Source organism: Pseudorasbora parva, chromosome 21 (assembly GCF_024679245.1).
Source record: "Pseudorasbora parva isolate DD20220531a chromosome 21, ASM2467924v1, whole genome shotgun sequence".
Taxonomy (NCBI): Eukaryota; Metazoa; Chordata; class Actinopteri; order Cypriniformes; family Gobionidae; genus Pseudorasbora; species Pseudorasbora parva.
Genome location: NC_090192.1, coordinates 9,272,591 through 9,293,133, shown reverse-complemented (window position 1 = coordinate 9,293,133; position 20,543 = coordinate 9,272,591). Strand labels below are relative to the sequence as shown.

The 20,543-nt window shown below is 41.4% G+C and overlaps 1 protein-coding gene across 4 annotated transcripts in view; it reads left to right on the top strand.

Moving 5' to 3' along the window:
• jmjd1cb (jumonji domain containing 1Cb) overlaps positions 1-20,543 on the top strand; it is a 140,150-nt gene that overhangs the window by 111,884 nt on the left and 7,723 nt on the right. For 2 of the 4 annotated variants that reach the window (XM_067429183.1, XM_067429187.1), the window contains 18 exons: positions 247-371; positions 563-706; positions 1,095-1,139; positions 1,557-1,842; positions 2,767-4,436; positions 5,048-5,220; positions 5,695-7,844; positions 9,172-9,373; positions 10,119-10,333; positions 10,534-10,686; positions 11,755-11,844; positions 11,961-12,088; positions 13,026-13,239; positions 15,979-16,178; positions 16,490-16,768; positions 19,706-19,874; positions 19,956-20,046; positions 20,221-20,351. In XM_067429183.1, the coding sequence (XP_067285284.1) occupies positions 247-371; positions 563-706; positions 1,095-1,139; positions 1,557-1,842; positions 2,767-4,436; positions 5,048-5,220; positions 5,695-7,844; positions 9,172-9,373; positions 10,119-10,333; positions 10,534-10,686; positions 11,755-11,844; positions 11,961-12,088; positions 13,026-13,239; positions 15,979-16,178; positions 16,490-16,768; positions 19,706-19,874; positions 19,956-20,046; positions 20,221-20,351 (6,465 nt within the window). The remainder of the gene's footprint in view (positions 1-246; positions 372-562; positions 707-1,094; positions 1,140-1,556; positions 1,843-2,766; positions 4,437-5,047; positions 5,221-5,694; positions 7,845-9,171; positions 9,374-10,118; positions 10,334-10,533; positions 10,687-11,754; positions 11,845-11,960; positions 12,089-13,025; positions 13,240-15,978; positions 16,179-16,489; positions 16,769-19,705; positions 19,875-19,955; positions 20,047-20,220; positions 20,352-20,543) is intronic. The other 2 variants (XM_067429184.1, XM_067429185.1) reach the window with 2 other exon arrangements.

The window sequence follows — 20,543 nt, the reverse complement described above, 5'->3', positions numbered from 1 at the left end:
AGAATGAACAAAAAGGAGCTTTGCAAAATACTCACGTTGTTTTTTTTTCTGTGTAATGACAGTAGACAGTGACCAAGGGCTGTTCAAAATCATGATATCAAGTTATGTGATAATGTGAATGAATCCACTTTTTATAGAGTAGATATGCTGCACTGAAATTAAGGGACTGTTATTAAACTGGTACACTGTTAAAAATCAAAGTGCATTTTTTAAGGTAAATTTGTTTCTGGTTCCTGATATCTCCAGGTCCCTATTCATTGAATGGCTACCGTGTACGAGTTTACAGACAGGACTCAGCCACCCAGTGGTTCACGGGCATCATCACCCACCACGATCTCTTCAGCCGCACTATGGTTGTCATGAATGACCAGGTACATCTGATACCATACAATGTTTTTGCTCTGTAAAATGTTTTGCTTATACTTTTATAATGTAGTACAGAATGAGACGCCCTGCTATTGTTAATGTCAAAATTATTTTAAAGCAAGCCTTCCATGGTTCTTAAAAACAACAACAACAAAAAACAAACATTTTTTGTTTTCTCCTCTGATTCTGTGTGCAGGTACTAGAGCCTCAGAACGTTGACCCTTCCATGGTACAGATGACCTTTCTGGATGATGTGGTCCATTCTTTACTAAAAGGAGAAAACATCGGTATCACGTCGCGACGCAGGTCTCGCTCTAGCCAGAACAGCAACACTGCCCACGTAAGTTTAGCTTACAATTGCACACACATATTATCTCAATGCCTATGTGCTTTTGTTGCTAGATGATCAGCACACCTGCCTTCCTGGATTAACATTGTGTTACATGTCATTTTGTATTTCTGTCTTGTGCATGTCTGTCCCAGTGTCTGTCTGTGCTTCTTACTGGAAGTTGTGTCTGTAGCTAGCTTTGAAGTAAAGTTCCTATGTGCTTTTTAAAACAAATCTTTTTAAAGAAAACTAGAGCCTTGTAGAACACATATCATTGCTCCCTTCATCATTAACAAGACTTCTCTGTTCCACCTGTTTTTTTTTTGTTTGTTTTGTTTTTGTTTTTGTTTGTTTTTCTTCTCTGTTTCCCTGTTTTAAACATTAATTGGGGATATGCAAGCAGACCACAGGAGGGAGACCAAGCGGCTCTACAGGAATCACTCAGGTACCGGGCCGCACCCCTCTCTCTCCATAGATTTAGAGCTGCTTTTATACCACCTGCATATCCCTGTCTATTATAGTTATTTAGAATTCATTTATCAAGTGCTAATTTTGCAAATAAATGCTTACCCCAATTACCCTTTCACCACTGTGCTTGGATGGATTAAATATCAGGTGAAATATAATTTTTGAGCTATAGGGCTGAAAAGCATTTTTAAGAGCCATAGGAACTCTTCTTTTAAGCCTAGCTCTGTGACCACATTTTTTACAGATGTGTGTAGTGCAGTTGTTGCTGGCAAGGAAGTGTTTTTGATATTGGTGGTTTTTTACTTAAAAATTCTCTCACCCTCTATAGCCTAGATCCATTACAAGCCCTCTCATGCTTGTGCTTGCTGTTGGTGCTGTTTTTGTGTTTTTCCAGGGTCATTACACTCGTGCCCAGGCCAACAGCCCCAGACCCGTGATGAATTCCTCTGGCTCCACACCCAAACAGGCCTCTCAGGCCCAACAGCAGCAGCAGCAGCAGCAACAACAACAATCTCAGCATGCTCAGCAGCAGGTATCCCAGCAACACCCGCAGCAGCAGCAGCAGCAGTCCTCACCAGGTCAACAACGCGGCTCACGATCTTCACGCCGAAAAGGTTCCGACAGCAGTGTACCGGATGATGAGAAGATCAAAGATGACAAATCGGACAGTGGAGGAAAAGGTAAAACACTGATCGTTGTTAGAGTAATCACTCTACTGCAGTGTTAGGTAGGTTAATATCACTTTTTGTGTTACAACACCCTGCCCCTCAACCACTTTTTTTGGCCTCTATATTTAGACAATTGTAATGTAGCATATAATTATGATGCTTTTACCTAAAGCATGCATGTGGAAAGGTGGCAGGTAGGTCTGTGAATTATGAAGAAAGAAATGTAAAAAAAACAATACTGTTGCTTCGTGTTTTGCTCCAAACATGGTGAAAGTGGCAGATTTTTCTATTACTTGTTTTAAATGTTTTCATAAATTATTCTTTATTAAGGACAAAATGTCTGTGACTGAATTGCTGTGATTCAGTAATGTTAGGATTTTGATGAGAAATGAAACATCAATTGCAGCTCTTCACTCAGAGAAATTAAAACATAATGAATCTCCTCTGGATTGATTGGATTTTTCTCTATTATGGCTTTCATGTTATACAAATACTTTTTATGTTTGGCTCAGTTTAGTGATATATATTTAAGTTGATGAAACCTTCTACTGGATAGGTTCAGTGTTAGCTTCTTGGCTGGATGGCCAGCTGGTAAAAGATCATTTAGATCCTTCCATCATAATTTCTGCAGTACAGTGTTTGGCAGGGTGCTGGGTCTTTGAGAGATGAGGTGAGTGCAGCCACCACAGTGAAATGGACGTTTTAAGTGTGCATAAATTCTACCATAAAGTCCCATCCATCACACTTCTAATGCTGCACTTAAGATTCAATCAGCCTTTAACCTAAGTACAACATGACATCATCCTTATCCGTGCTTGAATAATCAATTGGATTGAGTTTCTTATGCACTCAGCTTGCATGTAATTATTTGGTGGTGGCACGTTTTGTGTCTGTGTTGAAAGTTCTTCCTGACAGAGTGGGTCTCTTTTTTTCTAGATCCTTCTAAAAACAAAAGCAAGCAGACAAACAAGAGGAGGAAAGCAGATGAAGAAGACAAGAAGGGCATTCTCAAGCGGCTCAAAACAGAAGCGTCGGACCTCTCTGAGAGCAGCGACTCTGAGAACTCTAACAAGCAGAGCATAGACTCCTCATCAGAGCACAGTTCAGAGAACGAGCTTAAATGTAAGAGCACTTCAAAAGTTCCAGAAAAGGAGGAGAAGTCCCAGGAATCCAAGCCTGTGGATGAGTTGAGTGTAATCAACAGGCTGTCTCCCTGGGATGAAATGCAGGATAAAAGCGTCAAGCCAGTGGCCGTGGAGGTAGCTCAGCTTGCAGATAGCGAACGGTCTGGAGAAAAGAGATCTCCCCTGCCTCCTCCGGCCTCCTGTACACAGAACCAAGCCTCTGGACCGACAGAGGTCCAAAGTTGCATTGTCGAGATGAAAAGCACTGTGAAAACCCTCCCCAAGGACCATTACGGCACAGGGACACCTCGGACGCACACACCCAAGTGCGTGATTGATATCACAGAAGATACCAACACGCAGCATAGTTCCATAGAGAACTCTGAGGCCGTATCGGCCTTGTTGGCATCACAGAAGTGTGATGCCTACATCCCTGAATCAAGACATTTGGTGCTAAACGCCTCCCACTCAGAGTGCAGGAGGCCGGATGGCGAGCAGCAGCAGAATGCTCGCAGCATAGGCAGTAAAATCGAATTCGCCCACTCTGAGGTCATAAGGCCGGTGACATCAGTGAGTGAGTCAGCAGCCCTGGGCGAGAGAGGGAAGCTCCAGCAGCAGTATACATCTATGGTTATTAAAAATGCCTCACTTACAGAGGACATCAGGAAAACCCATAAACTCAGTCCGTCTCCTGAATTGTCCAAACCTAAGTCCAACTCGTCCCCTGACATCCTCAAGCCCAAGTGCAATCCTTCACCTGACATCATAAAGTCAAAAACTCACAGCGTTCATGAATCCTCCAAACCCAAACCAAATACATCCCCTGAGGTGTCCAAACATAAATCGCGCCACCCTGATAACCTACCTACAATGGGCCGTTTAGCATTCAAACTTGAGACGGATGTACCCCGCTCCAGTTTCAAGCCTGTGTTAGCCCGTGGGGCACCCTCTGAATCCACAAAAAGCCCCCTTGTTGTCGACAAAAATGAGCATTTTACAGTGTACCGGGACCCTGCGTTGATGCGTCCTGAGTCGGACGGTAACCACGTGGCGTACCTGCACCCACACCTGCATCCACTACATGGTTCTTCTCACGCCACTTGTCTCACACCCAGTTCACACCACCCATCCCACCTAATCCCTTCTTCCTCCATTAGCCACTCAGTGCACCACCCACACCTGCTGCCCACAGTACTGCCCACAATTCCACCATCCTCTCTCCTGGGCAGCCATCCCCGGCTGGACTCCGCAGGACTCGGGCACCTGGCCTTGGCCCACCACCATTCCCACCAGCAGCAGCAGTTCATCCAGCAGCAGCAGCCCCCATCCTTGCTGGCCCAGACACATGGAGGTGCCTCATATAACCAGCTCGGCCTCTATCCCATTATCTGGCAGTATCCAAACGGTACCCACTCCTACACATCCGGGTACAAGTGGGTACATCCGGAGAATGCTGTCAATTCAGACTCCAGTCTACGGAGGGTAAGTGTGTGTGCCTGTCTGTGTACTAGCCCTGGCCATTATAATGTATATATTATAGACTGTATTTTGCAGCAATGTAGATTGTGAATTAAAATGCATAATGTATGGCAGTGGTTGTTGTAAGGAGATCCTTTAAGAGGAGGGACAAATAAATGTCTCTTTCTCTTGCTGCTGCCAGGGATTGTTTGTTTTGAACTTGGCATGAAACAATCTACCCTACAGCAAGTAATGTGTGTGTATTATGTCTGGAAACTTCTCCCAGCTTTTAGAGATCACACTTCTTCCTAATAATTCAGTCACACTTAAAACTTATTTAAGGAACATTAAGTTTAGTTCTACAGCATCAATGGCATAAAGGGTGTTACCACAGAAAATAATACAATAGTTTCCCTATAGAATTTTTCCATTTCTGTCAACAAAGGATATTCCAAGATAATGTAACAAAAACTGTAATAACTTTTTCATATTGTTCATTATAAGCATGCCTAAAAGAAATCACAGAATAAGAGACAGTAATTCTAATGCACAATTTGTGTACTCCGACTTATGTCAGAGAAGTGTATGTTGCCTTGAGTGCATTTTGACCTTCTGTGTGTGTGTGGATGTTGCAGAACACTCCCAGCCCCTGGCTGCCCCAGCCCACCCCTGTAACCTCAGCAGACAATATGGGTATTTTGAGCCATGTCCCAGGAAGACCAGCCAGCGCAGAGCCTCATCGACCCGTCAAGATCAGCTCACACTCCAGCCCGCCACTTTCCAAAACCCCCGGAGAACTCCACAAAGAGTGAGCACGCACACACTTCTGTCTCTCTCTGTCTGTCATTAGCACACACGGTTAATCCATTCCCACAGTCCTGCAGTGCCTGGAACTGCGGCTAGCTGTTAAATACCTTGTGACTAGAGGTGGAACAAATGCCATGTGATAGGAGCACTGTACGCTAATTCAGTGACTGTGTGCATAATTAAACTATTCTATTATAGCCCGTTGAATGTCTGTACTCATTTGAACCACCCCCAGTGCAGTTACCTAATATCTGAGAAGGAACTGTAGCACTGACCCAAGAACAAATATTAGTCCAGCACCACTTAACTATTGAACAAATCAAAGTATTAAGATACTCAATGCATTTGACATTTTCAGATATGCAGGTATATTTGAATTTTTTTATTTATTTAAATGAGTGTTTTCTATCACATTTTCTATTTTTTTGTGTGACGTTGCTTTATTTTTTATTTTTTTTGTGTATTGCTTCTTCAGAGATCAGGACAAGAATGTGTTTTTAGACCCTATGCGTGGTCTGGCAAGTGTCCACCTAAAGCAAGAGCCGGATCGCAGCAGGACACCTACCAACAAGGAGCTACACCGCCTCTACATGGAGTCACCACACAGCAAGCAGCAACTACCATCACGCATGCCTCAGGATGGGCCCGACCGCACCAGCAAATATAAGGAAGAGAACCGCCGCATTCTTCTGGAGAGCATTGAAATGGCCCCCTTCACAGCCAAGATTCGCGCCGGAGAGACAGAGCGTGAGCCCTACTCCCGTATTTCCTCTCAGCCCAAAAGCCATGAGAAAGAGGTGGAGCACTCTGTAGCTGATATGTACAAGTACAAACACACTATATCCCAGTCCCTCCCTCAAACCAACTACTTCACCACGCTGTCAAATAGCGTTGTAAATGAGCCACCACGACTTTTCCAATCTAAAGATCTCAATCCGTACTTTGACAAGGCACCCACAGCCTCTAGCCCATTGTCTTTGAGCTCGTATAACTCTAGCCACACCAAGTCTTTGTCCAAACCTCCCCCTCTCATTAAACACCAGCCAGAGGGAGAGGGACTGGTGGGCAAGATCACCGAACAGCTCAGTCAACAAGCACCCATACACCCACTCAGTACCTCAGTGGTGACACTCAGTGAACGCTGTAGCCCAGCCATCTCTCCCTCAAATCAGCCCAAGGGCATGCCAGCCTTGCGTAGAGCGCCAATCTTTCGCCCACCCACCCAGCAGGCGCTTGACCGCAAGGAGGGGGCCTACGGTCGCCTTTCCCCACCCACACTCACCCCCATCCAGCCTGTAAGCTCGGCGGGAAAGGTGTCAGAACAGCAGAAACCACCCACCCTGCTCCCAGAGCTCAGGGACGAAAAAAGTGGAGCCGAGCTGGGCTCGGCCGAATCCTGGCAGACTAGCGGGGAAGCAAAGAGCCACGAGAAAGTGGCCTGGCATTCAGAGAATAGCCAAGGGAAGCCGCAGGCAGCCATGGCATCTGTTATTGTCCGCCCTTCTACTTGCATAAAATATGACGGTTCGCTAGGTCCCAAGATTGCCTCCAAAGAGCAACTTGGTGGCAGATTGTTTGCTAGCCACACTCAGTCAGACTGCTTGAAAGTGTCCGAGAGCAGGGAATCTGGAAGAGTCATCCTACCAAACACAAATTTGGAGGATCCCAGTGATCAGTACAACAAAAACCTGATTAGAGCATCACCAGGTGTCATTCCCAGCTCAGTGGCAGTTGTGGCCAATTCTGTGTGCAACACAAGGACTAATGAAGCCATTGCTACTGCCAGCAGCACGTTTAGCACGCAGAGCCACAATGGAGCAGATCTTTCATTCTCCATCTCTGGCACTAGTGGTAGTACCAGACTGGAGAGCTCTTCTTCAAAAAGCCGCCCTCCCACTGTTGTTGAGTCGCAGGAGGGAGGTTCGAGAACCACCTCCCCTAGTTTGCTGCCTCATGCTGGCACACAGGCCTACTCAAGGAACTATGTTCACCTGAAGAAGGCCAAAGCGGCTCTGGCTGCGGCACAGTCTCGTGGTTCCAGCAGCGCCTCTGAGAGTGAGAGCAGTAGTGTCAGATCCTCTCAGGACTCGCCCACCATCACCCAGGATAATTCCATGCCCAGCAATCCTGCCAGCAAAGCCAGCCCATTGCCTAACGGACAGCCAGCGCAGGTGTGCCAGTCTAACTACCACAAGCTCAAGAAAGCCTGGCTCACACGACACTCAGAGGAGGATAAAAACACAAACAAATCTGAAAAAGGCGGGAATGCCATTTCTGAGCTAATTAAGCCATGCTCTGTCAACCTGATTGCCCCTGCATCCAGTGATGTGGATCTAGGCAAGGACAGCAAAGGACAAGAGGACAAACTGTCTCAGGATGACCGAAAGACACGCCGTACTCTCAAGCGTACGTACGAATCGGGTTCGGAGAGTGGTGATGACTCAGACTCTAGTGAGAGCAAGCTAGAACAAAGGACTAAACGGCAACCCAAGCCCACTTATAAAAAGAAGCAGAACGACCTGCAGAAAAGAAAGGGAGACAATGAGAAGGAGGAGGATGAGGTGAAGCCAAATGGTATTTTCCGGAGTGCCAAGGAAAAAACCAAACTTAAGCTGGCCAGTACTAGTAAGTGCAACATAGTCCCCATCACAGTTTGAATCTGTGTTTTGTACACTGCAAAATCATTTAGCTTGCCCTGTCTCTGAAGGGTCTTAGTGCATTATTATGGAAATTTTTGTTTCCATGGCACATATAATATTAGATAAAATGAATATGTTGGTACATGTTCCAAATTTTATTGTTGATATTATTCCCATAATAATCAAAAAAGTCTTAAATGTATTAACTCCACCAGTGAACCAACATTTTTTTGTGGTGATGTTACCTAGGTTAGAAATGATTTTAACTAATACCTAATTTTTAGTAGTTAATAGTAAATAGCAATCCAATGCTGATTAATATTAATGTAATAAAGGTCCCTGCAATAATAGCAAATAATTGATAATACTTTATAATTCTTTAAGTATCAATTAAGAATTTTGGTATAAACATGTAAATTACATACAGCGAAAAGATTGACAATGAAAAATAACACAGAATAGTGATACAATATTTATAAACGATACAAATAAATAAAGGTGTGTACTGATCTTATTCATCAGGTCTTAAACTCAATGAAAACTTCATTTTACTTTCGGTGTGTAAATTCCGCTACACAGTAATAATCTGAATATCTTGTCTCCTGTCTCTGAAAATGTTCCGTTTTTTAAAACGTTATGTGGACACTCTTTTTAAGTAGTGTTTAGTCAAGTAGATGCCTAGAGCACATTGTACATAACCAGAAATAAATGAGTTGTACTATTTCAAAACAGAAGTGTGTCACAAAGCTCAGTGCAAGTCCATCAAAAATGGGGGAAACATTTTTTTCCCACTTATATATAATCCACAATATGGAAGAAAAATGGATTGTGAATGCCGGTTTCATGTTAACTTGAACTTTGGGGTTATTGGAAGGTTTGCAGTGTGTGAGAAAGAGAGCAAGGTGTGTTTGGAGAACATCTGGACGGCAGCTGTGCAAATGGCTTCTCCTAGAATGCTCACATTTATGTGGAAAACATTTCCAAGAGCACTTGGGCTTTTATTAGCGCTTTCTGATGATTGCTGTGTAGCAAAATGGAGCGTCTTTGTAACTGCATAGCTTCTAAAGCTGTAGGTCACGGTAACAGAAGAGCAGGTCACAACTGTCAGTTATACTTGCTTGTGGTTACAACATAAACATTAACTTTTCAAACTCTGCACTCTTCTCTCACCATCCCCACATAGTGATAGACTGATATATCTCGGCCAGGCTAATTATTATTCAGTTAATGATTAATAAATGTGATGTTTTTATGCAATACGTTATTAAATGGATAAAGTAATGGAATCTATGATGTGTAATCTGTGGAAATAGATGGCATTCCCCGATCAGTACTGAAGGATTGGAGGAAAGTAAAGAAGCTAAAGCAGACAGGCGAGTCCTTCCTGCAGGATGACTCGTGCTCTGAAATTGGACCCAACTTACAGAAGTGCAGGGAGTGCCGCTCCGTCCGCACCAAGAAAGGGGAAGAGCCTGCCCACTCGCCTGTCTTCTGCCGCTTCTACCACTTCCGCCGGTGAGTATAAGTGAGGAACTCAATACCACATATGCTGTGCACTCGTCAGGATGCATCGTAATACTAATAATATGTGTGGTGTAGTAAATAGGGAAGGTTGTTGCTGCCGCAGAAATATAAAAAAAATCTGTAGTATAGTAGAAATACACAATATAATACAGACAATACAAAATACAAAACATGCCAAAAAGAGCAGAAGATTGTTGTTTCTAGGTTTTAGAAATTACGAAATAGCTTTTTGCAAAATGTCAATTACATTGAATTGAAATAATTCAATCTTTACTTTTCTGACAACAAGCAAACAACATTTCCTTGAGCTTGAGTCATTTGAATTGAAGCTTGTTAAACTGTAGCTATCCCACAATTAATTGGGTTAAAAAAAAAATCATAAAAGTCATTGAGTCCCATCTGTGTGCACAAAGTGAATGTAGATCGATGTTTCTAGTGGCAAAGGGGACATGGATTGTAACTATTTTTGACAAGTATAAAAATACTTACCGTTGCTAGGCGCCTTGATGGTTGTCTTTAATTATTCTTTCCATTTAAAATAGGCCAGGCTCATCTTGGTTGTTCTATGAAACCAGTCAGATGTCATCTCACAGAATGTACTAGTTTTTACTAAGTACTTGTGCTTTTTCTACCGTGTCTTGCGTCAACAGTTTTCTCATTATGTTGTTACGGAATTGCTCTTAGGGAAGGAAATAAACTCTAATTTCACATTATTGTTCTCCTCCCTTATTTCCAGCCTCTCGTACAGTAAGAACGGTGTGATCCGGATTGATGGCTTCTCCTCTCCTGATCAATATGATGAAGAGGCACTCAGTCTCTGGGCTCCTGACGGCTATGAAGAAAACAACCTGGACCTGGAGACCTCCAAATACATCCTCAGCTACATTGGAGACAAATTCTGTCAGCTGGTTATAACTGAGAATACAGCAACTACATGGATAAAGAAAGATGGTGCGTTACACTGCCCAATAAAGCCTTTTCTATTCATTTAATAGTATAGAAAAATATAAAAATGTTCCGTCATACACAACCTCCTAAAACATTGTTATCAGTTAACCATTGTATTGACAGCAGAGTGTAAGGAAAAAGAAATAGTGGGTGAGCTCTGTGAATGTCCGTTTCATCCTTCTCCTGTTTGCTTTGCTCTGCAGCCAAGATTGCCTGGAAAAGAGCAGTGCGCGGAGTGAGAGAGAGCTGCGACGCATGTGAAGCCACATTGTTTAACATTCACTGGGTCTGCCAAAAATGTGGATTTGTGGTGTGTTTGGACTGTTACAAAGCCAAGGAGAGGAAGAGCTCCAAAGGTCAGTCGTCATTTTCATATTCACCTTTGAACACTGACTGTGCTTGTACACTCCTGCTGTTGATATGCAGTAGGCTCAAAAACCTTAACCGGACTGGATAAATGCCCAGACAACAAAAGTCTCTGTAGTTCATTATTTTGGTTAATTTATTTTACTGTTTTTTTTTCTTTCTTTCTAAAAGTAGTGACCTGTAGCTGTCAGATTTTGTTGTTCTCTGTCTCATAAGTGAGTGTTTTTAAATGTGAAGCTATTATGCCAAGCTTTTTTGAATATATTTTAAATGTAACAGAAAAACAAAAAAGTAACGTTGGTTACATTATTTAAAATTATTTAGCAAAAAAAGGGGAAATTATTACAGCTCCCGATTTTATTTTATGATGAAAAAATGCATGAAAAACAAAAAGCTCACTGGAAAAAGCTGCATTGACCAACATTGAACATAATCAGTTAATATTTCATTGGTTCTCGTTTTTTTTTTTTATTTGATAAAAGACAAACGTTGCATTTAATTAAAGAACGATTAATATACTCCTATATTTTAAGAATTATTTGACAAAAGCACTGTGTGTTAATTTTTCTTATATAAAAGTAAAATACAAGTAATAAAAATAATAAAGTCATCATAAAAGTAATAACTTGTGACTGCTGGTGTTTAGTTTTCGGTTTGGTTTGAATGGCAGTGCTTTTTGTGTGCTTATGTGCTGTAGGATGTGGCAGTTGTTCTAGGACCGTCTAGCTCAGCTGTCTCAGGGGTTTAAGATGTGCCTCTGTCTCTTCCTTGTCTTTTTTTCACCTCATTTAAGTCCCCCGTTCCTTCTGCTGATCTTCCTGTCTTCTCCAGGCTTGAATTCTGCCGCAGGGCATAAAAAAACCCTCCAGCTTTAGAAGTGTCATTTCTGCTGAATCACATCTGTGCATCTTTTTCTACAAGTCTCAGAGCTCCTTATTTACTTTGAAGCATAAACACCACGGCTCCTCTACGGGAAAATGGGCCAGTGACAGCGCCCTTCTCTGTGCGCGTCTTTGCTCTCAGCCTCTGTGTGTAATCCACCTTTTCTTATTCTGCAGATAAAGAGCTGTACGCCTGGTTGAAGTGTGTCAAGGGACAGCCTCATGATCACAAGCACCTGATGCCAACACAGATCATTCCTGGAACTGGTACGGAAAGAGACGATTTTGCTCTGGCGTGATCCCAAATTGCTTGTAGTTACGCCTTTGGCTGGAAGTAGGGAAAGTGTACTTTATTTGACTTGTTTGTTTTGTCTGTGTTTTAGTTCTAACGGACTTGGTGAATGCTATGCACATGCTCAGGGAGAAATACAGCATTAAATCACACTGTTTGTGTCCTGGGAAGCAAAACAGCCTCTTCAACAAACTGCCATCCACTAATGGCGTCTCCCAGGTATGTGTGTGTCAATGGGCAGACCAAAGTCAGGGTCAGTGTTGGGGAAAGTTACTTGGAAAAGTAATGCATTACAATATTGTGTTACTTCCTAAAAAAGTAACTAATTGCATTACTTTTTTAGGTAAAGTAATGTGTTGCGTTACTAATGTGTTACTTTTTTCCACCTGGGCTGGGCTTGTTTTTTTATAACAAAAGTTATACTTTGGAGCAAATCTTTTTTTTATCTCTCTCTCATTTTGTATCAATATATGTGTACTGGACAATGAATTTTTTTTTTTTGCTCCGTAATCTCAAAAAGCCCAAATATTGACAAATTAATTTGCACCAACAAGTCATGAGTATAATCATTTAAATCTATTAATTTCAAGGAATGTATCAGACATACAAATGGAAATCTGTGAAATTGCAATTTCTGTTAAATGATTCAATCAAATGCCAAATCCAGTAAACACATTTGGTTTATCCTTCCTGACCAGCATGAGAAAATAAATGGAGACCATGTGACAACACTGTATGTTTGCTACTTCATCAGTGACCTGGACAACTGTGAATCAGCTCAATTCTGTTCAATAGATTCCACTGATGATTGTTCAGCCAGCAAAACATTAAAACATTTTGACAAAACAATTAGATGTTATTTATGGCCTTAAGATAGTACATAATATTGAACAAGCCATACATCTATCCCTCTTAGCTACATTTCCATTCACATGAAATAGGGTATCAGCCTTAGGTACAGTTCATGAAAGTGCATGCTCTCATTGTAAACAAACTCTCACACTCTCTCAATCTCGCACACATTTTCACATTCTGTTCTGCGCTGAAATGATGAATTCAGTCCTGCTTCACTTCCCAACCACTAAAAGTCCACAATATTTGCCCTCACTCTCCTCAAACTGCTGAGCTGTCTCTGACACACTCTTTCTTTTCACAGGTGTTACAGAACGTGCTCAATCACAGCAACAAAATCTCTCTGTGTAAGCCTGAGGGAGGCCAGCAGAACTCCTCTCTGAAGGTGGAGGCCAATGGAGGGAGCAGTCCTGCCAGCGACACCAGCACCGACAGCAAGTTCACCCCGCCCGAGTCCCAATCGCCTCTGCACTTCCTGGCCGATCTGGCTGAGCAGAAATCCCGCGAGGAAAAGAAGGGTGGGTACACAACAATAAAACTTCAGGTACAATTGAACTTATTTGTAACCAGGGGCCGGGGGTCTGCCAGCTGCCCCGTGTTTTTCCTTTCTCTGCAGGCGTGTGCGTGCTTGACAGGCCGCCAACATTCCACAATCCTCACATTTAGTGGTGTACGTTACAGGCCTTCTCAGTTGTGAGCTCCCACAGTCTAAAGAGCTCACCTAACCACATGTTTATCCAGTTCTTCAGCTGCTCTCACATGCCGAACACGCTGCTCTCTCCAAATGAGCTGCACTTAAAAGACCATCAGCCCTGTGGTCATTGGCACATGTTCAGTTCAGTTTTGTTGCCCAGTGCAGCATATAGAAGTTTCTTCATTTAGCAGCTATGCTTAAGTTACACTTTTTGATAAGTCTACATTTTTTGCGTTTCATGTCAGCTCTTAAAATATAATAAGGAAATACAGGGTTCCCACGCATCCTGGAAAACCTTGAAAATCAGGAAAATGGATGGCAAATTTTTCAGTCCTTGAAAACAAATGGATATTAAAGAAAATATAAAATGTCCTGGTAAATTTTCTTGTTCTACTGGATTTATTTATTTTGTTATTGGGTTCTTCTTTAGCCGAGAAGATAGAGTTTATCGCTGGCCCAAAACAATTACTGTTAAGCCAATCCTTGTCTATATTATGGCGTTTCCACTGTATTTCAGAAACTGAATGACCGAAATTGCATGTCACATGACCATTAATGCACACTGGGAATGCGTGTACAAATGTAAACAGTTGCCTCTTGAGCATTTAGGCAGCTGCAATATTATACAATACAGCGTTTAACTACACAACGGCTGCTATAAAGGACCACAAACTTGGTACATTCAGTTCCATCTGTTGTTGTTTAGACGGCCATCGAAGCTGGCATGTTACAGAGGCCAGAGAGAGAGAGAGAGAGATGGCTCTGGTCTGCGTTTCCCAAAAGCATTGTAATACAATAGCCACCAACTATGATCAACTTAGGTGTATGATGCTTTTGGGAAACCCAGTCCTGGTCTGTTGTTGTCGTGTTCCGGTGGCGAAATATGGGCAGCCACACCATCGTTTTCAAAATTGTCCATTCTGTTCCATTTACACTGAAACGCAAGGCCAGAGTTTTCAAGCTAAAACAGGTTCTGCAGCATTTTCAATGGTCAAAAAAGCCAGAATAGTCTAGACGACTATTGCATACGTATAAACGGGGTCTTAGTTGCAGAAAGTGCGATTGTCCGGAATGCTGAGTCTTGACGTAAGAGTAGTGTTTTGTATGATGTTTAGTTTTGTGTTGCCACTTGCAGCAGTTAGCTAATGTTATTAACTGCTTGAATGTATGCAGCGAATGTTAACTGGTAAGCATCTACCTAATTCAGTTATTTGCTAACTAATAATTTTGATGCCATATAAGGTCAATAAGAGATTCATTTTGCAAGGTAGCCAGCTTTATTATTATAAGAAGAGTTTTTGTTTGCTATCTGTAGAACCCATTCGTGAATTTGAAAAAAGTTGTATTTTTCATGCTGCTTAGTATACAAACTGCAAAGTTTTGGGAATGACTAACTTTAAAATTATATTGCACGATCTGCCGATCTCAATTCGTGCTGCCGAGTCTGTAGCCATTTTTAAAAAACATCTTAAGACACATCTTTTCCAATTGCACTTGACCAATACAGAATAGCACTTACTGATCACCACAGCAACGACCAAAAAGCGCACACTCCTGGATCATATCTACGTCTCTCATCCGGATTTGTGCCTTCAGGCGGGTATGTTACATAGTTATAATAGCTATCAAAATCCAGTGTTCTGTATTTTGCGTACGTGAGCTTTTGTTGTAGATGGCTATTGCTGCGCGTTTAGCTAGAATGACATACAAAACCAACCCATTGGGCCACTGAATCTGCATTAACGACAACAGTTGGGGCAACAGCCTTAGTCCTAATGGGGTGTTATCATAGCTGTCAAAATCCAGTGTTCGGCATTTTGCGTACGTGAGTTTTTGTTGTAGATGTCTTTCGATAATATATGGAAATTATCGAAATATCGCAAATGTACAAATCGCAATATGCATATCGCAATGGCATGCAATATCTGAATGATTTTAATAGGCTACTTCAACATTGTAAATGGTGTCTGTTTTAGGTCGACGCATTGCAGAGAATAGACGGGGCACACGACTGTTACTTATGGGACTTGATGTTAAAAAGAGTTATTAAACGCAATAATTTGCAAAAAACAATAACTTGCAGTCTCGCATTGTCACACACACACACACACACACACACACACACACACACACACACACACACACACACACAGACACACACACAGACACACACACGCACACACTTACACACACAAACACACACACACCAAAAAGTAAACGACACTGCTGGTCATTTTCAGAAGTTGTAGCGATGCTGTCTTTTCCCAGAAAGAATGTGAAACACAAATGGTTTCATTCACAGTTTTTAAATAATTTTTTAAAAATTATAATTTAAATAGATTTTGCACAATAATTGCAATATCGTATCGCATATTGAATATCGCATTTTTCTTCAATATCGCACAGCCCTACTTTAAATCTATCAACTTTAAATTTGAATAAAACTTTTCCACTACATAATTTCCAAGAAAATATTATGGATTTTTTTTTGGACTTTCATATGATGTGAAAGATATTGACACTTGAGGTTTTAACAGCGGTACACCTGCGTTCTCTCCTGCAGAAAATAAGGAGTCACTTGTAGGGAAGATAAAGGAGGAGAAGGATCAGTCAGATGCTTTGGAGTCTCTGCACAGTAAAGCATCATCTCTGGAGCAGGGATCAACCCTACGAGACCTCCTCACCACCACCGCAGGCAAGTTGCGCCTGGGCTCCACTGATGCCGGCATCGCATTCGCTCCTGTGTATTCCACTGCCTCACAGGTCAGAAAACCAGCATCTACTGCTCACACTTAAACAGAGAGACTGTATTAGCGTACAGAGATGACAACATATACACAACCAATCAAAATATACACATGCTTGATTTTAAGAAGATTTTGATCTAAAGGTTAATGATTAAAAATTAGTTTTAGACATTGCGTTCACATGAAAAATAGTAATAATAAATGAGTTTCCATACTTTTGACTGGTGGATAATATAATTATACAAAAACGAATGTGAACATCAAATAAATGTATCACTTGGCAACTAAAAAAAAATAGCTTACAGTTTCACTTGTTGTCTTCCACAGATTGTCAAGAGTGGTCGCAGCATGCCCAACATCCTGGATGACATCATCGCCTCTGTGGTGGAAAACAAGATCCCGGCGGGCCGTGGCACCAAACTGAACCTGAAGCACGAGCCTCAGGAGGAGCCCAAAGCCGAGAGAAAGAAAGCAGTGGAAGAACCGCCCAAACTATATGCTGACATCCCTCACTGCTGGCTCTACGAACGCAGGCTGCTCTGGCTCAAAGACCACCGCAATAGCAACAACTGGAAACTCTTCAGGGAGTGCTGGAGACAAGCACAGGTCTGTGAAACAAGCCCACAAAAATACGGGATCTTACATTACTTTCTGTTCTGCAGGAGCCGTGGTTCTTTTGACGCCAATAACTGTCAAAAAAATCAGCAAACGGCAAAAAGATGCCAGTACTTCATGTAGTGTTTTGGGTCACTCCTCTTGGAGCCCTGTCCAGAATTCCCACTGATATTCTTGCTGTCAGGATAATCCTAATAATCTTTTACAAATAATCATCATCCATCTATACAATGTTGATTTTCCTTGATTATATACAAGGATTACCGTATTGAAGCGTATTTCCATATTTTTGTGACCTGAGTATTGTGACTCAAATGAATCGCGAAATGGCTTTAAACAATTACTAAAAAATTGTAAATTGTTGAGTTTTCAAATGCATTTATTTCATGCATGAATTGCTTTGAACAGCACTGCACGAGCAAGCGGTGCCATCTAGTGGCGATGTGCGGGACACATTTAGCATCTCGGCCAGGCTCCAAAATGAACACCCGCCAAGCATCAATAGAAATTGGCTCTGGCTAGTATATGAAATGGTGTTAAGGTGCAGTTACATTAGCAAAATTTCAATGACATTTTCCATGAAAAAAAGGCTCCATTGTCAAAAGCGTTGAGCTGTATTAAGCACAGCTCACACAGAAGTCACTTTCAAACCAAGCAGCTTTCTGTTGGTCAATACAGTGAAATCTGTGTGGAGAACCTTTTCACCATCACACGAAACTCTTGGTTGCGCAAATTCCTGTTGGAATGACTGGATTATGGCCACAAGTGTTTGCACCTTTACTGTTTCAGTTGGTTTTAATCAAATCGCAGAAGTTGAAATGTAATTATATACATATATAGTCTTATGTATAATAAGATACACAATAAGAACAAAATTGTTATATAAGTATTTATGTAAAATTTGGAAAATTATGCAAAATATTTATTAATGCAATCTCTGCTGTCGTTGGCTAGTGCCTCTTTAGGTCAGCAGACGGTAGTTATATGGTTTGTCTGTCACTTCAGCCTGCATTACATGTGCAGTGTGTGTCTAGAGAGAAAGGCGCCATACATTACTCAGTCCATTTATTCAGTGTGTACTTCACATAGGCAATTATAGATGTTAAGTGCTTTGATGCTTTCATAAGATGTAACACCTCTTCACATGTGTGGAACATTTCAAGTGAGCATATAGGTCCTTGACAATGAAATCTGACTTATACTAATGGACAGAAGGATACAGAAGAGGTGTGAGGTTGAAATCTCAAGGGATATATCCTGTTTCTCTAGTCACTGTATTTATTCAGAAACAAAGGTCTCTGGATACATACAAAATCAGCCTCTATGGCATTTACTCCACTCTATTCTGACACTTTGTGCGCCAAAAGGGCAGTGGATGCCATCTTATGGCAAAAATCGGTAATTTATTAGGCACAGTCCTTACAGTGCATGGACATTATCTTCCGTCTGGCCAATTCATGTACATTGGCTGTACACTCATTATTGCTTTGCACTGTAGGATTAAATGACTGCACTCAATAATGCCCACTATGGTTTTGTACATCACTTTAAATGACTGTATAGTACACTAGATAAGGGGAATAGAGGGTGATTTTGGACACAGCCTCTGTCTCTGCCCCTCTGGGTTTGAGCTGCACTTCCTTTTCCAAGATGACATTTATTGACTTCTGCTCAGTGGGCCATGACTTTACAGCTCCGCAGGAAGTAAACTGACATTATGAAAATGTGGGTCTCCCAACACATGGGCTTTCTTGGAAAAACTAGTAAGCTACCTATGTAGGCTGCATTTTAAGGTTCTCAATGCAGATGCTGTTTCAAAGGGTAGACATTAGCCCCTTTCACACAGCAATACCGATAAATTACCGGAAATGTCCAGAATGATTTTACCGGTAAATACACAAATACCGTTCAGTCATCAGCAGCAAAATACCGGTGAATTCTGTGATGTCACTCATCGGAAATTATCTTTAAATATTCTTCTTTCCCCCGCATGAGAAGAAGCACTTTGGTTTCAATATCTGTTCAATTTGATCTTTTTGTTTTGACGTCTGAGTGACAGGCATAAAAGGATGATTAAACAGAATTCATTTTTGTTCTTAAAAACACGACACTCACGTAATAGTATCTAACTGCAGAGCTGCAGTGCTGAGTCACTGAAGTCTTTATGATTGGTCCAAAATAGACAACTTATCAGCGCGCTCTGATTTCATACGTGAATATAATCTTCATTTCTTGTTCACACAGCACACATTACCAGTAATTTACTGGTAATTTTACAATTTCCCTTTCTGGTAAATTGCTGGAACCAATTTATTGATATTTTTAAAAAGGTCCTGTTCACACATGATCTGTTACCAGTAATTCACCAGTAAAGACTGTGTGAAAAGGGCTATTGTTATTATGCTTATTTCAAAAATTTCTGAAACTCAAATTCGAAGTCCGTAAATTCAAATATTCATCCCTGATAAGGTAGTTCTATAATACATAGCTATGATCTCAGTGGACCAAAATAAGAGAAGAGAAAGTCAGCTTTATGTTACTGTAGATTTGTATGAGATTCTTTGTGTATATTTAGCTGCCTATGTTGTACACACACTTTTGAGGGTGTGCATTACATAGCCATGCATGTGGACGTTTTTATGCTGATCTGTGATCTGTTATTTTAATCAATATAAATTTTTCTTCACAAAAATATTTTTGCAGACAATACCGCAGACACTAGTTTGGCACTCAGTTTATTATGAACTCACAGATTAAGGCTTTTCAACAAGTGTAAATGGTACATTTAGTCTTTAGAGTAATCCATCTTGCAATGTCTTTTCTTAACCAGACTTCATATTTTTTTCCACTGTTCAAAAAGTAAGTCTTGGTAGTGTTTGTGATCTCAGCTGTCATTAAAAGGCCATTTCCTGTGTGCTTTTTTTGCAGCCTGTGCTGGTCTCTGGGGTGCACAAGAAGCTCAATGCCAGCTTGTGGAAGGCAGAATCCTTCAATCAAGAGTTTGCTGACCACCAGGGTGACCTCTTGAACTGCAAGGATGGAGTAATGTCCAACTCAGGAGTCAAAGAATTCTGGGATGGGTTTGAAGATCTCACAAGTGAGTGCCACCTGAGGTAGACAAATAAGCAGTTATCGAATGAATTGGTCTGTTTCTATTCTGATCACACTCTCTCTACAGAGCGTCCCAAGTCTAAAGATGGAGAAACCGTGGTGTATCGGCTGAAAGACTGGCCCTCAGGCGAGGAATTTATGGCTTTGATGCCCTCCAGGTATTATGCCCTCATGAACTTAGGAATACAACAAGAAGATTTGCTAAATAGCCATTTAGAAATTGGTTTAAGAGTTGTGAAGGCTGTTTCCCGACACTAAACATTTCATTTGTACGTTTCAGTTATAGCTCTGTTTTAGTCTTGTTTTAGAATATGCATCATCTCATTGTGTAGGTATGATGATCTCATGAAGAACCTCCCCATGCCTGAGTATTCAGACCCTGAGGGGAACCTCAACCTGGCCTCCCATCTGCCCTCCTTCTTTGTGCGGCCGGACCTGGGCCCACGCCTCTGCTGCGCATACGGTACTGCAGCTCTGTCCTTTCTCTCTCTCACATACTCACAGGCAGATTTTTTTTTTAGTTTTCTTAGTGGCTTGCTATGTTTACTGCATTGTTTTATTGTGGAAAAATAAGTAATTTAATCAAAAAATTATATTCAATTAAATTACAAATTCCACCCCAAAATAAAATTAAAAAGGATCTTTTGCAAAAAAG